The 19,390-nt window shown below is 38.7% G+C and overlaps 2 protein-coding genes across 4 annotated transcripts; both read right to left on the bottom strand.

Moving 5' to 3' along the window:
• Window positions 1–280: 280 nt before the first annotated feature.
• On the bottom strand, window positions 281–7,704 carry LOC144628540 (scavenger receptor cysteine-rich domain-containing protein DMBT1-like). Of its 3 annotated transcripts, none has more exons than XM_078486656.1 (3): window positions 7,572–7,704; window positions 2,264–2,674; window positions 281–805 (listed from the first exon to the last, which is right to left on the bottom strand). In XM_078486656.1, the coding sequence occupies exons 1-3, from the start codon at window positions 7,642–7,644 to the stop codon at window positions 705–707; spliced, it is 585 nt and encodes a 194-aa protein (XP_078342782.1). In that variant the 5' UTR covers window positions 7,645–7,704; the 3' UTR covers window positions 281–704. The 3 variants fall into 3 exon arrangements, with proteins under 3 accessions (XP_078342782.1, XP_078342783.1, XP_078342781.1); XM_078486657.1 differs by lacking the exon at window positions 7,572–7,704 and adding an exon at window positions 4,047–4,383; XM_078486655.1 differs by lacking the exon at window positions 7,572–7,704 and adding an exon at window positions 3,186–4,033.
• A 1,678-nt stretch (window positions 7,705–9,382) lies between these two features.
• On the bottom strand, window positions 9,383–19,278 carry LOC144628514 (ankyrin repeat domain-containing protein 16-like). Its single transcript, XM_078486631.1, has 8 exons — window positions 18,914–19,278; window positions 16,012–16,134; window positions 13,425–13,522; window positions 12,271–12,313; window positions 11,825–11,933; window positions 11,170–11,331; window positions 10,127–10,205; window positions 9,383–9,545 (listed from the first exon to the last, which is right to left on the bottom strand). Exons 1-8 carry the CDS (start codon window positions 19,276–19,278, stop codon window positions 9,385–9,387), a joined length of 1,140 nt encoding a protein of 379 aa, XP_078342757.1. The 3' UTR covers window positions 9,383–9,384.
• Between the last annotated feature and the right edge of the window lie 112 nt (window positions 19,279–19,390).

Genomic DNA, 19,390 nt, shown 5'->3' with positions numbered 1-19,390 from the left:
ATTTTGACGAATTCGGCATAATCTTCAACTTGAAATCTAGCTTGTACACTTCTAAGGTTGAAGTATGTCTGACAACAACACACGTTAAATATAAAAAAAATGCTGTTGCTTTATATTTATTCATTAAAATAAATAACATTCCAATTGACACATTATCGCATCAAAAGCGATTTATAAAAAAAAGGAAAAATTTTTTCCTCAAAATAAAATAATTTAAAGAGGGTTTATTTTTTCTAAAAAATCTCAATGCTCACCATTTCTTTAAAAAACACTTCATTTAAAGACTCGTTACTGAGTTTTACATCGTAACTTGTCTGCATCCAAAAAAAATAACTTCCACGATTCGAGACACTGCGTGCCGATATATTTAAAGGAACAAGTAAAAAGAAGTTAATTCACGACATAATATTAAAGTACGTTCTTTGCAATGTTGAAAGTTACGGCGATTCAATCGACAGTGTCTTCAAAATAATCGTTTTGTTAGGAAGAATAAACACCAAAAAGGCAACGATAGAATAAAAAATTGAGAAGATTCAGACGGGATGCAAACTACGAACTTGAACCAGAGCACGAACATAAGTCCAAGGTTCCAATCGTTTAATGAGACTGGAAGGTTCAAATTGTTCCAGTGCTTCTGAGAACCGGATAATGAACCATCTGTGTGGCACCTTACGGGCTCGACGGGAGTTCACGGAAGGTCCCGATCAATGCATGGCTTCTATCAATGTCCCAAGAAGTTGAAATCCAATGAAAAGATAACTAAAGTGATGTAAGGAAGAACTTGAGACGCTGCTTGTGGCTGCATCTGAAAGGAATAGAAAGAAAGAAAAAAAAATCAGTGTCAATTTTCTTAGTTTGAACAGGCCTTTTTAAAGAGAGAATAAAGAAACAGTCTGGGGTGGGGGTGGGGGGGTTAAACTGTGGAAATTGAATTTTTTATGGTTTGTAATAATCCAAGTTTGCTTCCAACAATGACCATTATACACCCTAAACATAAAAGAGGCACCCCAAAGGTCATTACTATACACTTATATTTCACCCATTTCATAGGTTTGGATTCTTGTTATTGATGTTCTTTTGAAAATATGAAACATGGAAAGCCATATTTTTTGCTGTTTCAAAGGCAAACGAATCTGTATCATAAAGCATACAAAAAACAAATAAAACAAAACAAAGCCATGTATCAGTTTACCGTCATAACTCCACACCACTTTCCAAATTAAATTCCCGTCGCGTTCATGACGGTATAATGCATGGCTTGGGTTTCGTTTTCGTAGACCATTTTCGTGAATGGTCACACACCAGATTTTCATGCCCAGATTTAAAAGTAAACCACCTGGTAAACTCCCAACCTCGTTCCCAGCGTCTCTCATCTTCAGGTTGGTAACCTCCCCGGCCTGACCAATCGATGAAACCGATAATCGATGATAATCGATACCAATCGATAATAATCGATGCCAATTAATCGATTGATATTGGAAATCGATGACCAATCGATGACGGAAAATTTTGTGACTTTTAATTTCATCGATTTTCATCGACTGTCATCGATTTTCATCGATTATCATCGATCGTTTTTTATTTGGTTTGATTCAATATGGGTGTTATTACATCAACTCAGTGGCTCTTAAAAGCGATAAATACCTCATTTATTCATTTTCATGTTATGTCTGTTATGCAGCAAAAACGTTATTAAGAAAAGGGGCAAGGTTTACACTAGCGTATAGGTTACTTGAGAAGATGGAAGCCTTTGACTACGCCGTTGCTTTATCCCCGGCTTTATCCGCTTCTTCAGACATTGTGCACTCAGCTCACGATCAGTAGTTTTAGGATTGCGAAATTTTATTTCCGGATTTCCTGTAGAATTATCCTGGGGATGCCCAAGTACGCCGCAAGATATCGATAATAATCGATATTAACTAACCATCATCGATTGATATCGATTGATTGATTGATTTTCGATCATCGATTTTCATCGATTGGTCAGGCCGGGTAACCTCCTAGTGTTTGACCATTCAAATGAAAGCCATAGAGCAGCATTTCCTTTTGGTACCATTATAAATTAGTTCATCTTACTGATTCACTTGATTTAAAATTTAGAAAAGTTGGATTTCATACACCACATGACACAGACGAAAGTACTTTACTCAGTAACTTTGATTTAAAAGGTTAAATCACCGACTTTAAAGCCCTAGACTTAAGCTGCAACCAATTTAATTAACTTGTGCCTCTGGGACTGAAGCGATAACAAATATAAAGATACCTTCTCTTGTCCGATTTCCTTTTTCTTGGCCATTTTCATGCCCTTGATTGCCTTCTTGTCCTTCTTTCAAAGTAACAATGTATTTCTTTTGGTAACGACACGCAAACGGATAATGAAGTTCTGGTGCGTGTCTGACAGTTACACGTGATCCGTTTATCTGCGGCGAGTTGTCCACGACATTTTCATAAACAATATGTTCTAGCTCTGTCCCGAGGGTCGTCCCGCAACCTTGAAAGGGTACCCGAAATATAGCGCGTGTATTGGTGACTTGTGGTCTACACGAGTAGTGCCGTAAATGTAACGAAGTTGGTTCAAGTTTTGGTATATCTTGTAGGTCCATTTCAAGTAGCATAAAGTCGTGTAAGCATTGTAGACTTATGCGATTGTCACTTAAAGTTGGAAAGGATTTACCTGTGAAATAAGAGAAGTGATGAGTCAGCGAAAAAATAATGCAATGTAACAAAATAAGCAAGTGCAGGTTTGATTGACAAAAAACAATTAAAACGAAGCAAAAGCACCATATTAGGGAATCAAAAAACCCCAGGCACCCACACAAAATCAACTTGGTTTTTGATTAAAAACTGACTGTATCCTACCAAGAAACAAAATTTAATTCTAACAGCAAGTTAATTGTGTTAACGTTTTATATGTCAAATTGAAATGCACTCTAGAAGGCCGCACCGTTCCACGGTAACTTGGAGGGAGAAAAGGAGGAGGGAGGGAGGGGGGTTAAACCTCCCGGTTCCTGTAAGCGGATCCAGCCTCTTTGTTCTTTTTCTATGAATTTTTTTTATGAATTTTAAGCCAAAATTCATCAGCGAACACAAAACAATGGAAGAACCAATCAGATTCGCGGATTACTAATTAATACTGAGAACACGTCAAGTGGCTACTAATGAAAAATATAACGCAATGTTGTGACCTGTTCCCGTCACCTTGGAGAACCTCTTGTTGTTCCTCTGTTCCCCCCTTCCTTTGACCTCCTGCCCCTTCACTCCTCGATTCCCGATTCCTTGTCCCTCACTTGTCATATTTGCAAAACAATAAAACCGAAGTAATTTTCGGGTACAAACCGTAAAATATGCAACTTTATTTTCTTTACCTCCTTGTAATATGTGGGTACGCAAACAGGTTTAAAACGGTAAAGAAACTTGTATAAACAGGGGAGACTGGTCTTATTTTAAAACTCTTTTTTTAATATAATAAAAGGATCTTAAGCTTGTGCCCAAAATTGCTTCGCTTTGTTTAACTGAATTTGTATTGTTATGCAAATATGAAGCTATCAACGAATGGGTCGCCTAATAAGAGAGCGGGTTTAAAATACGAGAGCAGGTTTAACGTTTAAAACCAGTTGGCAGTAGTTGCAAAGTTATTTTAAGTACCGTGCTATGTTCATTTTTCGAACTACAATCAAGTAAAAAAGCTTATTATAATCATCAACGTAAAGTGTTGAATATACAGTGAAAAGTAATATACAAACACAAATACCATCAGGAGGCCGGGATTATCCAGAGATTTACAGACAGTTATCGTCATAACATACGCTACGCGTTATGAAAACATTAATTAAACACAAGGTTTCGACAAATATATCAACATAAACTTTTGCATAGCGCTTTTAAAACTAACATTGCCAACATTCCCCTATCCTTTCAATTTCGAGTGTTTTTTTTATGAAAATATCAGCTAGCATGAGGTTATTTTGAAAAAGAAATGAATGTAAGGCAACGATTACACTCAAGGTTTTACCAGAAGAAAAATATCGCAATATCTGAATACTTACGTGAATAAACAGAAACAAGCGTCAACTGAACGATTACCAAAGCTGTTCTGTATTCCATATCATGGATAGTCGACTTTAAAATTTCATCTGAATATCTTCTCTGCGTACATTACTTAAAGCCTGCGCCCAAAAGAAACTAAAGGGTTCAATGCGTTTTGTGTTTAAAGACGCTAAAACGAATTCTTTATCTGTTTCTACGCACGCATTTAGTGTAGGGCGTGACTACCGGAAATCCGTCTCGTTCGCAGGATGTTGCACGTTGACTGTAATGAAATGCGTTTCATCTTGAGGAGCACTGGACGCTAGTCAAAATGCAGATGTAAGCGTTTTTTCAGATGACTCTAGACAACATAATACAGTTTTTGATGATACTATACTCGATACCGAAAATAAACAGCTTAACCGCAAAGAGGGAATTGGAAAGCAATCAACATTACGTAATATTCGATGACCGATCCTCGTAATTTGCTGTTTAGAAGCGCCAATATTCTTGGTACTACATTTCATACAAAAAAGTATTTGGATTTTGGAGTTATGTGAAAGTGAATTTTTCGACAGTCTAAAACTTGCGAGTGTCATCTATTCTACATCGTGATGACTTTTAAAACAAACAACCTGTAGCATATTCACAAAATAAACTACTGGTACCTGCTCATTTCACAGATATTCTACGCCAATCTCATATCCTATGCAAAATATAGCTAGCTTGCCTTAAACAATGAAGCGATCCAAAACAACTAAAAATACCTTACATGTTATTACCGTCTGGTGCCAGCGAACTGAATACGTACCCAATATACCAGACTTCCCCAAGCTTTGGGAAAGGCTATGGATGATATTGTTTTTTACAATGCGCGCCAAATTTCTCGCGTTTATATTATTGGAATGATCGGAATGGAATCCGTTTATTTTGCCGGCCTTTAAGGAATTGATGAGTTTATTTCAGGGATAAGTCAGCCAGCTTCTTTTAAATAATTTCCGAATGGTTATTTTCAGAAATTCCGCTTACGAAGCTTATTCTTGAATTATTTTACGAAGTTTGAAGTTTAAAAGGCTGCAAATTTTTTCGAGATCGATTTGAATAAAGCAAGTTTAGGTATATACTTCATGGGCGAGTGCATCGAGTCATGCATCATATGCTGTTCAACCATACTAAATAAATAACTTTTCTCGCTTGAAGTCAGTACTTTTCTAGCTTGAAAGCAAAGTACATCAAGCAACCAAATTTGTGACTCGGTGCACTTATGGCATTCGCCCATTAAGTGTATATCTAAATTTAGCTCCTCAACTACCATTTTCACTCTTCCAAAGTCTACGCTATGCTTCACTGATAGGATTTTTTTTTGTTAACTTAAATTGGCCTTTCTTGTTAATGATGTTAAATCATCTTGTACTCGAAAAAGCAAATGCAAATCCTTGTTGAAGCACTTGAAGGGTTTCCGATTACTCATTGTCCAATCAAATGATAGCAAAATCACTCAAAAGCGCAACCAAAATTGTCGTGTCAGTATACTCCAAATATAAAGGTGCTTGTCGGGTCAGATAACGATCGAACAAATTTGCCAACGACTCAACCATTCATGTATGGCACAAATCTGGACCTTGAGTTTTTCACTTATTTAACGTGACAGCAGAAAATACGGTCGTAGTGTATACGTGATATCAGAAGTAATCACCATCAATGACATCACTGCATGTCCGAATGCCAACAAGGAAGTCACGAGCATCTAAATGTATCGAGCTAGAGGCTCGCGTCTTTTTCAAATTAGCTCATCTTCCTATATACTATTTTAAAACATGTTGTTGGTCTTGTTGTAACATGCAGTCACAATTCTTTAAGATTTTGCTTATTTTGTATATATAATTTAACCTTACACAGTTAACTGATCCCGATTTCTCGAGACTTCTGATAACTCGAACTAAAAGTCATTTTTCTTCCCTCAGTCAAACACTGTAATTTTACCCCGATTCCTTAAACTCTCCGATTTCCGTGGAACCAATTGTCGTTTCCCTTCGAGGACGTGAAATCAAGATTCGAAATTTCGTTAACTTTGCATTGCGTTTTTACACCCCATTAACCTTGATCCCTTCATATCTGCTGTAGTTAGCCACAAGTGGTTTCGAGAAGAAAATTATTGGTGCCTAATTCACGAAGATCTGTCGATCATTCAAGCTGTCATAACAGTCAGCGCTGACAGTCAGCTGTCAGCGTTGCTAGGAGACCAACGCTAGTCAAGTAAAGAAAATTATTTAAGTGCAGCATTATGCTGATTTGCAAATGTTCCGTTGTGTTGCCGTGTAAACATTTACGTATGTTAAATCAAACGAGGCACGTCTCCGCAGAGAGAGTGTAACACAGGCACGTACTTAGAGAACAGCCCTGTTAAATCTAATTTTAAGGTGTTTAGGAGTTGAAACAACTCCTGAATACAATCCAGCATGAGAAATTTGTTTTCATTGTTACTAGTCGTCTTGTGTTCACTTTGTAGCCTGAAGGCATAAAGAAAATAAAAACTCTAAAGATATATAAAAATTCCTACAGCGCTCAGCCAGGTTATGGCAGTTTAATATAACAAGAAAAGCGAGCTGTCAATTCTAAAGCTGAGAACTAAAGTGGAGCGAAACAATTGCTTGATTTAAGGCGATACGGTCTTTCAGTTTCAGAAAAAACTCTCGATATACGAAAAATAGCGGTGAAAATAGACCATTCTTCCCAAACACGCCGGTCAAGTTAGCAAGCGGCACGCGTTTAAAACAGTTTGTATAAAGCGGCCGACTTGAACAGCGATAAACACCGTTAAACGAAACGAAACGAAACGAGATTCTTGAAGATTTTGAAATCTTCACGAACGAGCGGCTTTTGCAAGAGTGTCACAAGTGTTAAGTGTTAAATTTGAATATAGTCAGTACAAAGTAACTAAGATTTGAATAGAAATTGATTCACCTCGGCTTTGTGAAAAAGTCAACTTTGACAGAAAATTGAATAAAAATTAAACGAGTCTCGGTCAAACAGTCAGCAACCACGTGCACCCAGCCAAACTTCTGGTGACTTCTAATCGCCTTAGTGGAGTTATTAAAAGATGCTAAATAATATTATGCCGATCATAAAAGTTTAATTCAAATGATCGGCTGAAAACATGCACAGAAATTTGCATTATGCTTCATTCTTGTCTAGAAATTTGGAAAATGAAAACATTGGTTGTAGAATTGAATAATAATAAACTAAAAAACTTGCCGATGCTGTTCCGCTGTTTGCGACAAAAATGGTGTACGCATTATTATTCTGATTTCAGCTTTCTTAAAATTAAACCGCCATTCCTAAAATACAGCGACTTGAGCCAGTTTTAATTTAGCGAGACATTTCTTTAAATTATATAGCTACTGACTTCCCGCGCTTTCAGTGTCGTGAAGACTCCGCGACTGAAACGAAATTCGAAGAAATTTTATATGAATTAGCGGTCGATCGTTGGGCTACTTTGAATATAAACAGTAACGAATATAAACGAAAATTTTAGTTCGACTTACTTGTGCGAAGGTCCAGCATTAACAGCAGTAAATACTTCGTTAATAATAAATCTGGGATCCATCGTCGATACATCTTCAGTTGACAATGCAAGCGAAATCTGTTTCTGAAACAGAAACTTTGCTGCCCAAAGATCGCGTATTACTTCCTATCCGCCAAGCTGCATGTGTATATTCATCTGAAAGGAGAATTTAAGTTCAGCGCTGTGGTTTCCTTCCAAACTTCCCCCTGCTGGCCTGCTGGATGTATTAAGGGTATTGTGTAATTTTCAATTAACCTGACTCACGCAAAGAATTTTAAAACATCATTATAACAACAGTTTTATGGAAATATTTACTAATCGTCACAGGGTTCCGAGCAGTCACAAAAATGTCAAATAAGACAAGGTAAGATATTGTAATTCAAAACACAAACAAGAAATCTATTTTTGAAATTAATGCATTAGCATTTAAATGGTTTCAAAAAGAGCGAGGCGGTCACGCAACGAAACCACTTAAATGCAAGAACAATTTTGGGTTAAAATTTAAATTCTTTTTATAAAGTCGCGAGTTTAGCGCTGATTTGTTCAACTAAAACAAGTGGAATGGGGTTAAATCGTCGTATATAACAGCCTTGTTTTGAAAGTGGAGTGTTTTCTATTGTCGAGGTTTTGAGCTTGTGTTTCATAGAACACACGCTTCGCTAAGTACACCTGTCAAGAATTATATCGGCCGTTTACTTACTTTTTTTAACGCATGACACAAAAGCGAGTTTCAAAAATGTGGTTTAAGACCGGATAAAGCTAGGTAATCCTAATCCTGGACAAAACAAAACAGCGGGAATTGATAGCCACGCAGACAAAAGCAGAAATAAGTTATTATGGAGCGATAAAAGAAAAAAAAAATAGAAGAGAGGACTGGAAAGATCTCATCAATTAAGATGATAAAGAATGTGTCATCAGTTTATAATGCTATTGTTCTACGGCTATTGATCGCGGTTTTAACTCAACCAAAATCAACGATCTAAAAAGAAACTGAGGAGGCTGTTTGTCTCGAGCTGCTGTCTACAAAACCTTAACAATGGAAGGACACTCGTGGAAACCGTAGGCGTTTGTGTATAGTCTAGTATAAACACTGCAGTGACTGCACACAAAATAACCGTTACAATTTCAAGGCCGCGCGTGTTAGCACAGTATAAAGCCCCTTTGAATTCCAAGATTGCAACTTTAATATTCATACCGACTACAGTCCAAGCTCCCGGAGGCGACCACCTAAAATGTGAAGCCCAGGTGGTCGCATCACGGAAGGTGGCCCGCCCTTCTAGCGGTCTGACCACACAGGTCCTAAATTGCCTGTAGGCCTTCGTCGGTTCTGAAAAGCCAATTGATTGACCGGCTTCCGAAGTTTTTTGCATGGTCAAACGTCTTTTTAAGTTGTTATCAACGTTGTCTCTAACGTTTAGATGTATAATACTGATGTCCATTCCTGATCGCAATCTTAGCATTTTTAACAACAACTTCCTTTGCGACTGTTCTTTGTGACTGTCTTGCAGCCCAATTACAACGTAACCAACACAGAAGTTAACGGACGAGGCAATATCGACACGCTCTTTGCACGTGAAAAGAGACGTTATTTTCAGTGGCAACACGTCACGCACGACGCCAGTTCGCATACGTCTTACTCGAGGCTTCCTTTCTCCTTGTAATGAGATTCGGCAAAATTTCGCTGACTATAGGACTTTTTCTCGCTTGCTGTTTTCCTGTTGATGTCCAGCCTGTGTCACGCGGAGAGAGTGTGACGCATGTCACGCAGGCTACATCAAGGAAAACAGATGCAGTCACGTTGCTTCGGAGTCAAAAAGTCTTTTCACTGCAGGCTTGAGAGCAAGGTCCTGAGCCGTCTGTCCTGAACAGTCTTTGAGGTCGCTATCGGCGTTATGTAAGCGTAATAGAATATCCACACAATTTTCGTGTCCAGCAGCTGAGCTAAGATGGAGAGCTGGGGAGAGATGGAAATGGCTACTAAATACGGGTTGTTTCTGAGTTGCTTTTTTACCTCTGTTTCAAAACGAGGCTCGATCCCTGGTCTGATAGAAATCGTGTTCTAGTTTTTAAACCGAGAAATAGCTATTCCCAGACCTTAAAATTGGCAGCAAAACAACAACTAAAAAATATACAACATTGAAAGGGTTTCGTCACGGTTTTTTGAACAGCCAAAATTTAAATTTGAGACGTAGGAAACCTAAAAATAATAGTCCATTTTTATTAATAATTGCTACATTGGAGAATTGAAACTGTTAACAAGCGTCTTTGGCTGCGGATGGCTAGGATGGAAATGGATTGCAACTTGAAAAATTGAGGCTAAACTTTTCAAGTTGTTTCCGCGGGTCTTGAAAAAAAAAACCCCGATATTTATAGCCGAAGTTCGATTTCTCTCCGCAAATTGAGCTTAAATCTTCCTTTAGATGTTCAAAGATAATGTTTTCATGGGTTAAGTTGCCTGCCACTAATTTCAGACGAGTTTAGACCAAACATATGTGAAATTCCCGTGACGTAGCTCCTTTAAATGTGAAAAATTACCTGTTCTTCCGTTCTTGTCTTGTGTGTTTATTGGTGCTCCTTTGTCCAGCAAAAACTGGGCAGTTTCTGTGTGACCTTCCTGCAAAAATCACAAAACACGTTCGCATTATTACATTGTAGGGAATTTTCAGTTACCGGACTTTAAAAGAATCAGGACATTGATTCAGTTAATGATTACCATTCGTGTAATGTTAGCTTTGAGAATTTGGTTGAACACCAAGGGAATAGCTCAGTGTTGAAAAACCGGCAGCAATGAAATATCCAAGGCACATTGACACGACAGAAAAATTTGGGTACGGACCCGCCAAAAATTTGGTTCGGACCAGATCACTTTTGCAGTACAGAAACAGTCAAAGCAAAACGGGGCCATAGGCGCCTATGGCCCCATTTTGATTTGACTCTACAAAAGTGGTCAGGTCCGGGCCGATTTGACTGTCCGTACCCAAATTTCTCTGCCGTGTAAACGCGCCTTAAGAGCCCAGGAATGATCAGCCGTTTTGTGCTACCTTTGATTGATTAAGGATTTTAACACAATAGACACAAATATTTTTTTTGATTTTCACAATTACTCTCAAATTGAAGGATATCTTCAAATAATACTTTTCTATGGTAGAAAGAAGTAAAAATGAACTAAAAATAAACAAAGATGGTTAGGCCTGAGAAAGATTAACATGGAGTACGAATTATAAACTTGAAAAAGGCCAATTTTTTTTTCAACAAGCGCTGCTCATGATGAGAATAAATTTAGATCTTCTCAACTCAGTAAATATTCAATGAAGGTTTATATTGCACATTTTTGTTTATATGCTCAGATACAATATGTTGAGTTTATTAAAAGATTACAACAATAATACAACAATCAAGCTTATTTCACACATAAATATTTACAGTGTTTTTCACCTCCCACAATTAGCATAGCTATTCGAGATGGCAGGTACATTTGTTAGAACGACTATGTTGAAAGAAATTCAGTCAAAGATTGATTAGTAAACTAGCAAAAAAGAACAGCAACATAAAATGTCATCCTTGCATCAGGAATATACCTTAGCAGCCAGATGCAGGGGCGCCATTTTGGATTTTCCAGTGCAAACATTGACGTCCGCCCCATGTTGTGTGATTATGTAATCTACAGACTTGTTACAACCAGCTTGAGCAGCTAAATGAATGGCTTGTCTGCCCAGTTGATCTTCAGCAGTTATGGAAGCCTAAAAGGACACAACAAAATGAAAAAACTATTGTGAATAACTAGACAGATAATACTCTAGGTCCGCAATGGGTGCAGAGACTGCTCATAATGAGCAATGTGTGTAGAGTTATAGAAAAAGGTATGATGAATAATGTACCTCGGCGGAGTAAAGCAATGTAGAGTAAATTGTCTTTCTAAAGGACTATCTATACAAGTGTAGGGTTTTAGGCCGGAACTTATCCCGGTTTCAGTAGCATGAAGTGACTAGGAGTATTTCTACTTCTCTTTAAGGCTTAAAGGCTTACTTTCAGTTGGATGGGATGCTAGTCCATCACAGGGTTACCCCTCCCCCCACCTAGCATTAAAACTTTTCACATTTGTTTTGTTAAGCAGAGGTTGCCTCTTATTGAAGGTTCAGTAATAGTGATGGGGTTGTGTCCCCAAGTGAAATTAACTACACTGAACTTAATATGACATCCTTTGTGTCTAACGTTTATACTGCTCTGTAAGACCTTGTGTTCACTGATAAGAGTCTCTGCAACTAGCACATGTCCTGCACGCAGTGCATCCATGAGAGGTGTTGAACCACAGCTGTCAGGACTGTCTGGTGGGTAACCACATCTGTAAACAACAAAAGAAATATTATTGACAGACAAAACAATTATGTGTCTCATCCATTGATGAAGTTTGGATTTGTAATCGCATGCTGGACCATTAAAGAATACTTGAATGTAACTGAACTGTAATTAGTTATTACCTGTTTAAGCTATAAGTTATAAAAATATAATTGAAATGCAATATACCAGTAAGTATTGTTAGTAACTTGTAAAAAAAAATGACTTCTGTGTTTAAGTAGTTTAATACATGTAACACATTCAGGATAGTATAGTGTAGACCAGTTATGAGTTAAGCAAAGGACAGTCTAATAAGAGAGTCAAAAAAGTGAAAATAGACATACCTGGTGATCATGAGTTTCACGGCATCCACCCTCCCATGCAGAGCTAAAAATATACAAACAGCAGAGTTCAGATTATTCTCTGGACAAAATTCAATTCCAGGCAGACTTTTAGCCAGGATTTAAAGAGGGTCCTGAAAGGTGAAGGGGGGTATACATGTATATCCCACGTTCTCAGCCTATTGTTTTCCTAAAAATCTCAGTCAAAATATCAGTCGCAGTTCTATAATTGTTTTTCTGTCTGTGATTGACCCATTCCCAGTGACCAAGTCCCAGTGACCCAAATCCCATTTTTCCAATGAGAACAGGGCTCAAAATAACGGCCGGTCAACGGACAACATCCGGCTAAAATGACGATTTGTCCGGACAAAATTTTGGTTTGGCGGTCATTTTGACCGGTCACGTACACAGCTTTCAAATGAATAACACACACAAAAAATTTTTTTTGCAGTATTTCTTGCAATTTTACAGTAAAATCATAAAATATCATACAAGCTTGCAGTCACAAATTTGTAGAAATTTAGTTAACGATCAACTTATGGGTGGAGGCAAACTTGGTTGTAAGCACTTTACTGGTCTTTATTACCGAACAGTAAATAGTAATAGGACATATGCCCATGCTAGAAGTGAGATAACTTTGCCTTTGCTCGGACTCGTTGTTCATCGAGCTTCCTATAAGATGCCTTCTTTTAATAGTTCTGTTTCTTCAAGACTGCCAAGAGATTAGCGAGAAAGCCTACGTCTTTTCGCATTTCATTTGAATCTGTAGACGCTGGATGCGGAGACCATTATTTTTTTTTGTACAGTACAAGCAAACGTTTGGGGACATGTTCAGTTGTGAAATAGGCGCAATGTAAAGAAACTTTGCTGACATAAACACGCTACAAACTCGTACTTTCTAAAGGTGCATATAGTTTTTTAAATCCTCTAAAGAGTGCTGTTTTTCTCGGCCCGCCTGACAATTGAAACTGTAATTGCGTACGCGTGTTTTATAGCAGACATTGATTGATGCCATGTTCATTGTTGTCTGTTTAGCGTATTTACAGACGTGAATGTTTCCTGGTTTATTTAAGCAAAGCGCTAACAAATCCGCAGAGCGTGACCGCCTCATCTGTATATTTATGAAATTATGTTAAAATTGTAAAAAAGCCAAACACCTGCAGTGTGAAGTGGTGTCCGTCCATTCTTGCTGCGACTGTCCCAGATGTCGCTGCAGCAATTAAGGAGATAATTCAAGATTTCTGTCTGTCCTTCCCTTTTAAAAGTCAAAGTAAAACAAAGTTTGGGATTCAAGAGTGACATCACATGCACAGGTTAACACTGTAAAAAGTCGCAATATCAAGTTAAAGGGCAAAATGTCCTTGGTGATCAGATTATTTCATGTACAGTATGTGATTGGGAAGAAGGTAAACTAAAGGTACTTTATTAAGGTACAGAGAGCGTCACATTTGTGAGCCAAATGCACACATGCAACTTATCGCCGGTAGTAACGAAAACGAAGACCCCGAAAACGAAGACCTAAGACCTAAGACCCATACGAAAACTAAGACCCGTACGAAAACTAAGACCTAAGACCCATACGAAAACTAAGACCCGTACGAAAACTAAGACCCATACGAAAACTAAGACCCATACGAAAACTAAGACCCGTACGAAAACTAAGACCTAAGACCCATACGAAAACTAAGACCCATACGAAAACTAAGACCCGTACGAAAACTAAGACCCATACGAAAACTAAGACCCATACGAAAACTAAGACCCGTACGAAAACTAAGACCCATACGAAAACTAAGACCCGTACCGCCCTGAAACTAAGACCCATACGAAAACGTAGCCTGCGTTGCAGACGAACAAAACCCCGGTATAGTGCCGGGGTTTTGTTCGTCTGCAACGCAGGCTAACGAAAACGAAGACCCGTACGAAAACGAAGACCCGTATATACGAAAACGAATACCCGGCAAAAACCAGCGTTACCCAGAGTTGCGTGACCTTAATAATAGTGACAATAATATTGAAGCAGACTGAGCGAACTGAGAACGTACTACTGAGATCGAAAATCAATGAGCGCTTTACATTTACATGGAGTTTTCGGTGAGAATTTTTCGACAAATGGAACGTTACAGTTACTTCAACACGTAAACGGAATGAAAAGATGCTGTTCCTTTTGAAAATTCCATTCTGATAGCACTGCGGGAGCCTAGGTCACACGTCCACAGCGACGGCCGGAAATGCGTCTGCTCTCGCAGGCTAAGGTCACACATGACTTGCCAAGGTTTTTAATCTTTTGGTCGGGGAAATGAGACAAGTACAAATATGGTCAAATATCGTGTGACATTTGTACTCGTTTTGCGCGATGTTTGTACTCTACGAATTAGTGTTGGATTGGAATAATATTGAAGCAGACGTATCGATCAAGTTTCATTGAAATCCTACATTTTGAAGTGAGTACGCCTCGCTACGCGCTACATGAGTAAAATTAAAACATCTTGGGAAGTACGCCTGTCGGCCCCGGCAAATGAATGAAAGGTCACTATTGATATGACTACACATAAGAAGCACTAACAAAAACTTTATTTACTAAGCAAAAAACAGATGACAGGCCTACACAGACTCCTATTTCGTGACATAAATTTGTACAAAGTAAGCCGTTCGGTAAAATCGGATTTGGTCGTCCAATTTATTTTGACGCCTCAAAGATGTTTAGAAAGGGCACTATGCTCTGTCAGTTGTATTATAAGGAGGCGATTTTAGCTAGGTTAAGTAGAGTCGAAAGACTGCCGCTCAGCAGATGTGAAGAGGTGATAGATCGGCACAGTTTCCCGTTAGTACATTTTGACACCTGTATTAATTTTTTCTCTCCACGCCCTTCTACGCGGATGTAAAGCGAGAAATAATAATCGGGTAGCGAAGTTTATTTAAGCAAGTATTGTGCGCGAGAAGATTTCGATACGGTGCATTACTGCTGGGGGACTTTGGCTGTCTCTTCTGTGACGCAGAAGCAACCGTTTTCGATCAGGTTTTAGTTTTCGATCAAGTCTAGACTTTTGATCAGTAGTACGTTCTTAGTACGCTCAGTCTGCTTCAATATTATTCTGTCATTATTATTAATGTCACGCAACTCTGGGTAACGCTGGTTTTGGCCGGGTCTTCGTTTTCGTATGGGTCTTAGTTTTCGTACGGGTCTTAGTTTTCGTACGGGTCTTAGTTTTCGTATGGGTCTTAGTTTTCGTATGGGTCTTAGGTCTTAGTTTTCGTACGGGTCTTAGTTTTCGTATGGGTCTTAGTTTTCGTACGGGTCTTAGTTTTCGTATGGGTCTTAGTTTTCGTACGGGTCTTAGTTTTCGTATGGGTCTTAGGTCTTAGGTCTTCGTTTTCGGGGTCTTCGTTTTCGTTACTACCACTTATCGCCCTGGTTTCCTTAGCATAATGGGACTAGAAGTAAGCTACTCCTCTTTGATGGGATAGTTCCTGGTAGGTTCGTCATCATCATCATCACTCTAATAGTGTGAACTGAAGCAGAGCACTACTGACCATTGTAGGTTACCCACCAGCATTTAGTCAAAAAAAAAAATCTTAAAAGAAAAAGGAACTTCTAAAAGGCAGTCACATTTTCCTGTTTAGAACATTCCTAATGCAACACCATTATAATTCTATTTTGGAAAATCAGTTTCTGGACTTTATTTTAAGTAGAAAGTGCACTGAACTTCTACTGGTTCAAATCATCTACCATACACAATTTACCTTGCAGCAATATGAAAGCAGTTCCAGCCATCTTTATTGATAAGTCTCAAGTTGGCTCCACTCTGAACCAAAGCTCTAATGACGTCAATGTTCAACTTGGCACAGGATAACATTAGTGGTGTCCTACACTGGCAGGACAATAAATAATGTAACATGAGTCTTGAGAACACCTACTATATGAAAGATGGCTGTCAAATGTGCAGTTCCAGAAAATATCCATACCCACCCCACAAAAGGGCATTGGAAGTTCTGAGGGGGTGGGGGAGGGGGGGGGTTAAAAGCCAAAAGTTTAAAAGGAAAGTATGGAGTTTACACATAACTGGAATTTCCAGAGGGGTAAGGGATTCAAATAATAATAATAATAATAATAATAATAATAATAATAATAATAATAATAATAATAATAATAATAATAATAATAATAATAATAACAAAACTTTCCATAGGAGGGGTACAGATATTTTCTGGATCAACACAATGTTAGGCTTGATTTCCAGCTGTGTTCAAAATCATACAAGTTGCCCAAAGACAAAAGTAGGTCGCCTGTCAAAACTCTATAATCGGCAGAGTGTGGCATCCGGGCTCAGCTAGAGCATTGCTCTGGGATACGTTCATTTTGAAAATATGGCAGATCGTGGATCAGCTGTTGGCCTTGATCTGTTATTGGCATTTTGTCAATTCTTATTTTAAATGTGCAGAATTGAATGAAAATAGTGGCAGATAGGCAGATTGGGCCAAAAATAGCATGGATTGCCAGGTTTGCGTACCCTTATTCACCACACTCCTTCTGGAGGAGGATGCAACCCAGCTCCCAAAATTGCTGGGAATCAGGCCTAGCCATGATTGACATAGAAAGTCCTCCTATCCATGTACACCATAAGGTGGATCTATATGTTGTGGTGGGGCTCTCCCCCCCCCCCCCCCTCTATTTTCCAGAAAAAAAATACTGTCTCCTTATAGAAGCAAAAAGTGCTCAAACTCACTCCATCCCTTGGAACCCCCTTCCCTGACACCCTCACCATCTCAAGAAAGAAAGGGCCCCTCCATCTCCACTTCCCCCTCTCATTGAGCACCTGTGGAATACCACTGCATGTATTCTTTGCTAATTTGTAGCCCCTCAGTACTGGTTAAATTATCAATACATTGTGTTGCACTTGATTGCTCAATGTGTTTAAGTAATGATTCGCACAAGACGTAGGCATCCGAAATCCAAAGCTGTCAACAGCTAATCCATTAATTGAATTAAATTCTTGGCCTTTGATTGGCTGAAAAGTCAAAATTGGCGTAAAAATGGCTTTGAAATTAAATTTTGTTCTATTTTTGGCGATAAACTAGGTCCCAGCATCATTTTCATTGTATATACCGAGTTTCGTTACCATGGGATATGGGGAACTGGCTCTAATCGAGAAGAATTGTCTTTTCATATCGGCCGCCATATTGGATCGAGACATCAGCGTGAAGTTCTCACCTTGATATCAGCATTTTTCGCTAAAATTTCAGTATCTTTTTTGAGTTTAAAACTAATAGAAGCTGAATAGACAGATATTATTTAATTTTCGGAATGTAAAACGTAATTTAAAGTGAAGAATGCCTCCAAACGCTTCGTGTTGCTGTCCGCAACATAACACGTGGGGAAATTCCGATAAGAGCATTTGAAGCGCTCACAAACCTCAATATGGCTTCCACACAGCTTACAAATCGTCATTTCCAGCAAATGATGGAATCTGCGACCGGGCTACAGCACCTGGATATTTCCAACTGCCCAGCGCTGGAACAAATCGCCATTTTCAAGGCCAAAGAAAACATAGGAGAACTGGTGAACATCGCGATCTCCAGGAATACGCAATTCACTATTCTCGCCATCGCGTGTTTGTGCTCCTGTCCTGAACTTGTGACGATAGAAGCACATGGGCTCGAGTTCAGCGCAGAAGAACTCTTTTTTTATCTAAGACATTCTACACAATTGGAAGCGGCGAGTTACGTCTTGAAATGGAGGAAGGATGCAATGCTATGGACGTCGTGAACTCATTTCAACGTGAAATCTTTTATTAAGAACTTTTATTGACATTTTTTCAAGAACATTTGTGAGGTGATGGAAAACAAATTGTGGCTTTTGCTGTCTTTTCTTTTTGTGGATACATATTAAGTCTAGTTTCAGTTTGATGGTGCGCGCAACAACACGTGCGCTTGTTGACAGATCAGTGACGAAGAACAATGAAGGCGGCTACTTGCGCAGTGTCGCATTACTCTAATTGCTATTGTGTTCGAACATTGATTGAAAAAGTTGTCTTCCCCATATTGTAAGGCCTTGTCCTTTGACATGTTTGTAGTTTTTAACATTTAAAATCGATTCGTATAGTTCAAACGATCGAAAATGCTATTGTTGTGAATAATTCAAGAATTGAAATTCAAATTTCGCGCTTCAATTGTAATTAGCCAATCACTGTTAGGGATTTTTATTTAATTAAAGGATTAACACTGTGATGCCAAACGGTTGTTTTTGGATCCGGCCTGTTGATTTTTGCCTACTTCTTGTGAGAATCATTACTTAAACGACAGTACCATACACTGTACTACAGAAGAAAAGCTTATGTGTTTAAGATGACTGCTTCCATTTACCCGGTAAGTAGCTCAAAGGCATCCCAACCCCTATTAAACTATAAAGAGTTGAGGGCCATTCCATTTAATATCCACCCCCCTCCTCTATTAATGAGGTGCCGACATGATCCCCCCCTTCAGAAATAACCCAGTTTTTCAAAACCCCTTCAGAAAAGCCAACTTTTCCCTAACCCCTTCAGAAAGATTCGAAAGATAAAAGCCCCTTCAGAAAATCTCACCTATAGGGGGGCGGGTTATAAAATGGAAATGCCTTGAAGAGTTAATATCTTACTGGCCATCTTACCAGTCGGCTCTTTTCAAACAATCGATCTCAGCGTTTTGTTCAACCAAAAACTTGACACAGTCTAAATGACAGCCAGCAGCTGCTTCATGTAAAGGTCTTTTTAGGTCCTTATTACGCTGTTCGATGTCCACACCACGATAAATTAAGAACCTTATCAAATTTAGATGTCCATGGCGGGAAGCCACAATGATAGGTGTGTCACCCGATTTCGAATGAACACAGTTCAAAATCGTCTCTGCATCTCTATCACAGTTAACCATACTGATAAATTCTTCTTGTTTGTTAGCCTGTACTAGGCGTAGAGGGAGAGGGTATTCGGTTAAATCCTCATAGCATTTGCTTGATTCGTCTTCCACGTCCGCCATCTTGGTAAAACAACAAGTGGCTTTAGGGAGGGAGGGTGAGGTAGAGGATGGCAAGCGAAGTTAGTAAAAAAATCCTAGCCTAACCGATTACATTGAGATAAAATGTTCAATA

The sequence above is a fragment of the Oculina patagonica genome, chromosome 10 (assembly GCF_052425735.1).
Source record: "Oculina patagonica isolate OP01 chromosome 10, crgOcupat, whole genome shotgun sequence".
NCBI classification, from domain to species: domain Eukaryota; kingdom Metazoa; phylum Cnidaria; class Anthozoa; order Scleractinia; family Oculinidae; genus Oculina; species Oculina patagonica.
Note: the sequence above shows the minus strand (reverse complement) of the source record. Positions and strands in the feature narration are given on the sequence as shown.

Excerpts from the sequence above, each read along its gene's own strand:
- LOC144628540 (XM_078486655.1), bottom strand. The coding sequence starts at position 3,294 with ATGACAAGTGAGGGACAAGGAATCGGGAATCGAGGAGTGAAGGGGCAG. Across the intron at positions 2,675-3,185 it reads CTCCAAGGTGACGGGAACAG|GTAAATCCTTTCCAACTTTA; the intron begins GTCACAACATTG and ends CTTATTTCACAG. Across the intron at positions 806-2,263 it reads AGGAAATCGGACAAGAGAAG|ATGCAGCCACAAGCAGCGTC; the intron begins GTATCTTTATAT and ends TATTCCTTTCAG.
- LOC144628514 (XM_078486631.1), bottom strand. The coding sequence starts at position 19,278 with ATGGCGGACGTGGAAGACGAATCAAGCAAATGCTATGAGGATTTAACC. Across the intron at positions 16,135-18,913 it reads TGTTTGAAAAGAGCCGACTG|GACACCACTAATGTTATCCT; the intron begins GTAAGATGGCCA and ends CTGCCAGTGTAG. Across the intron at positions 13,523-16,011 it reads TGCTTTCATATTGCTGCAAG|GGAAGGACAGACAGAAATCT; the intron begins GTAAATTGTGTA and ends GACTTTTAAAAG.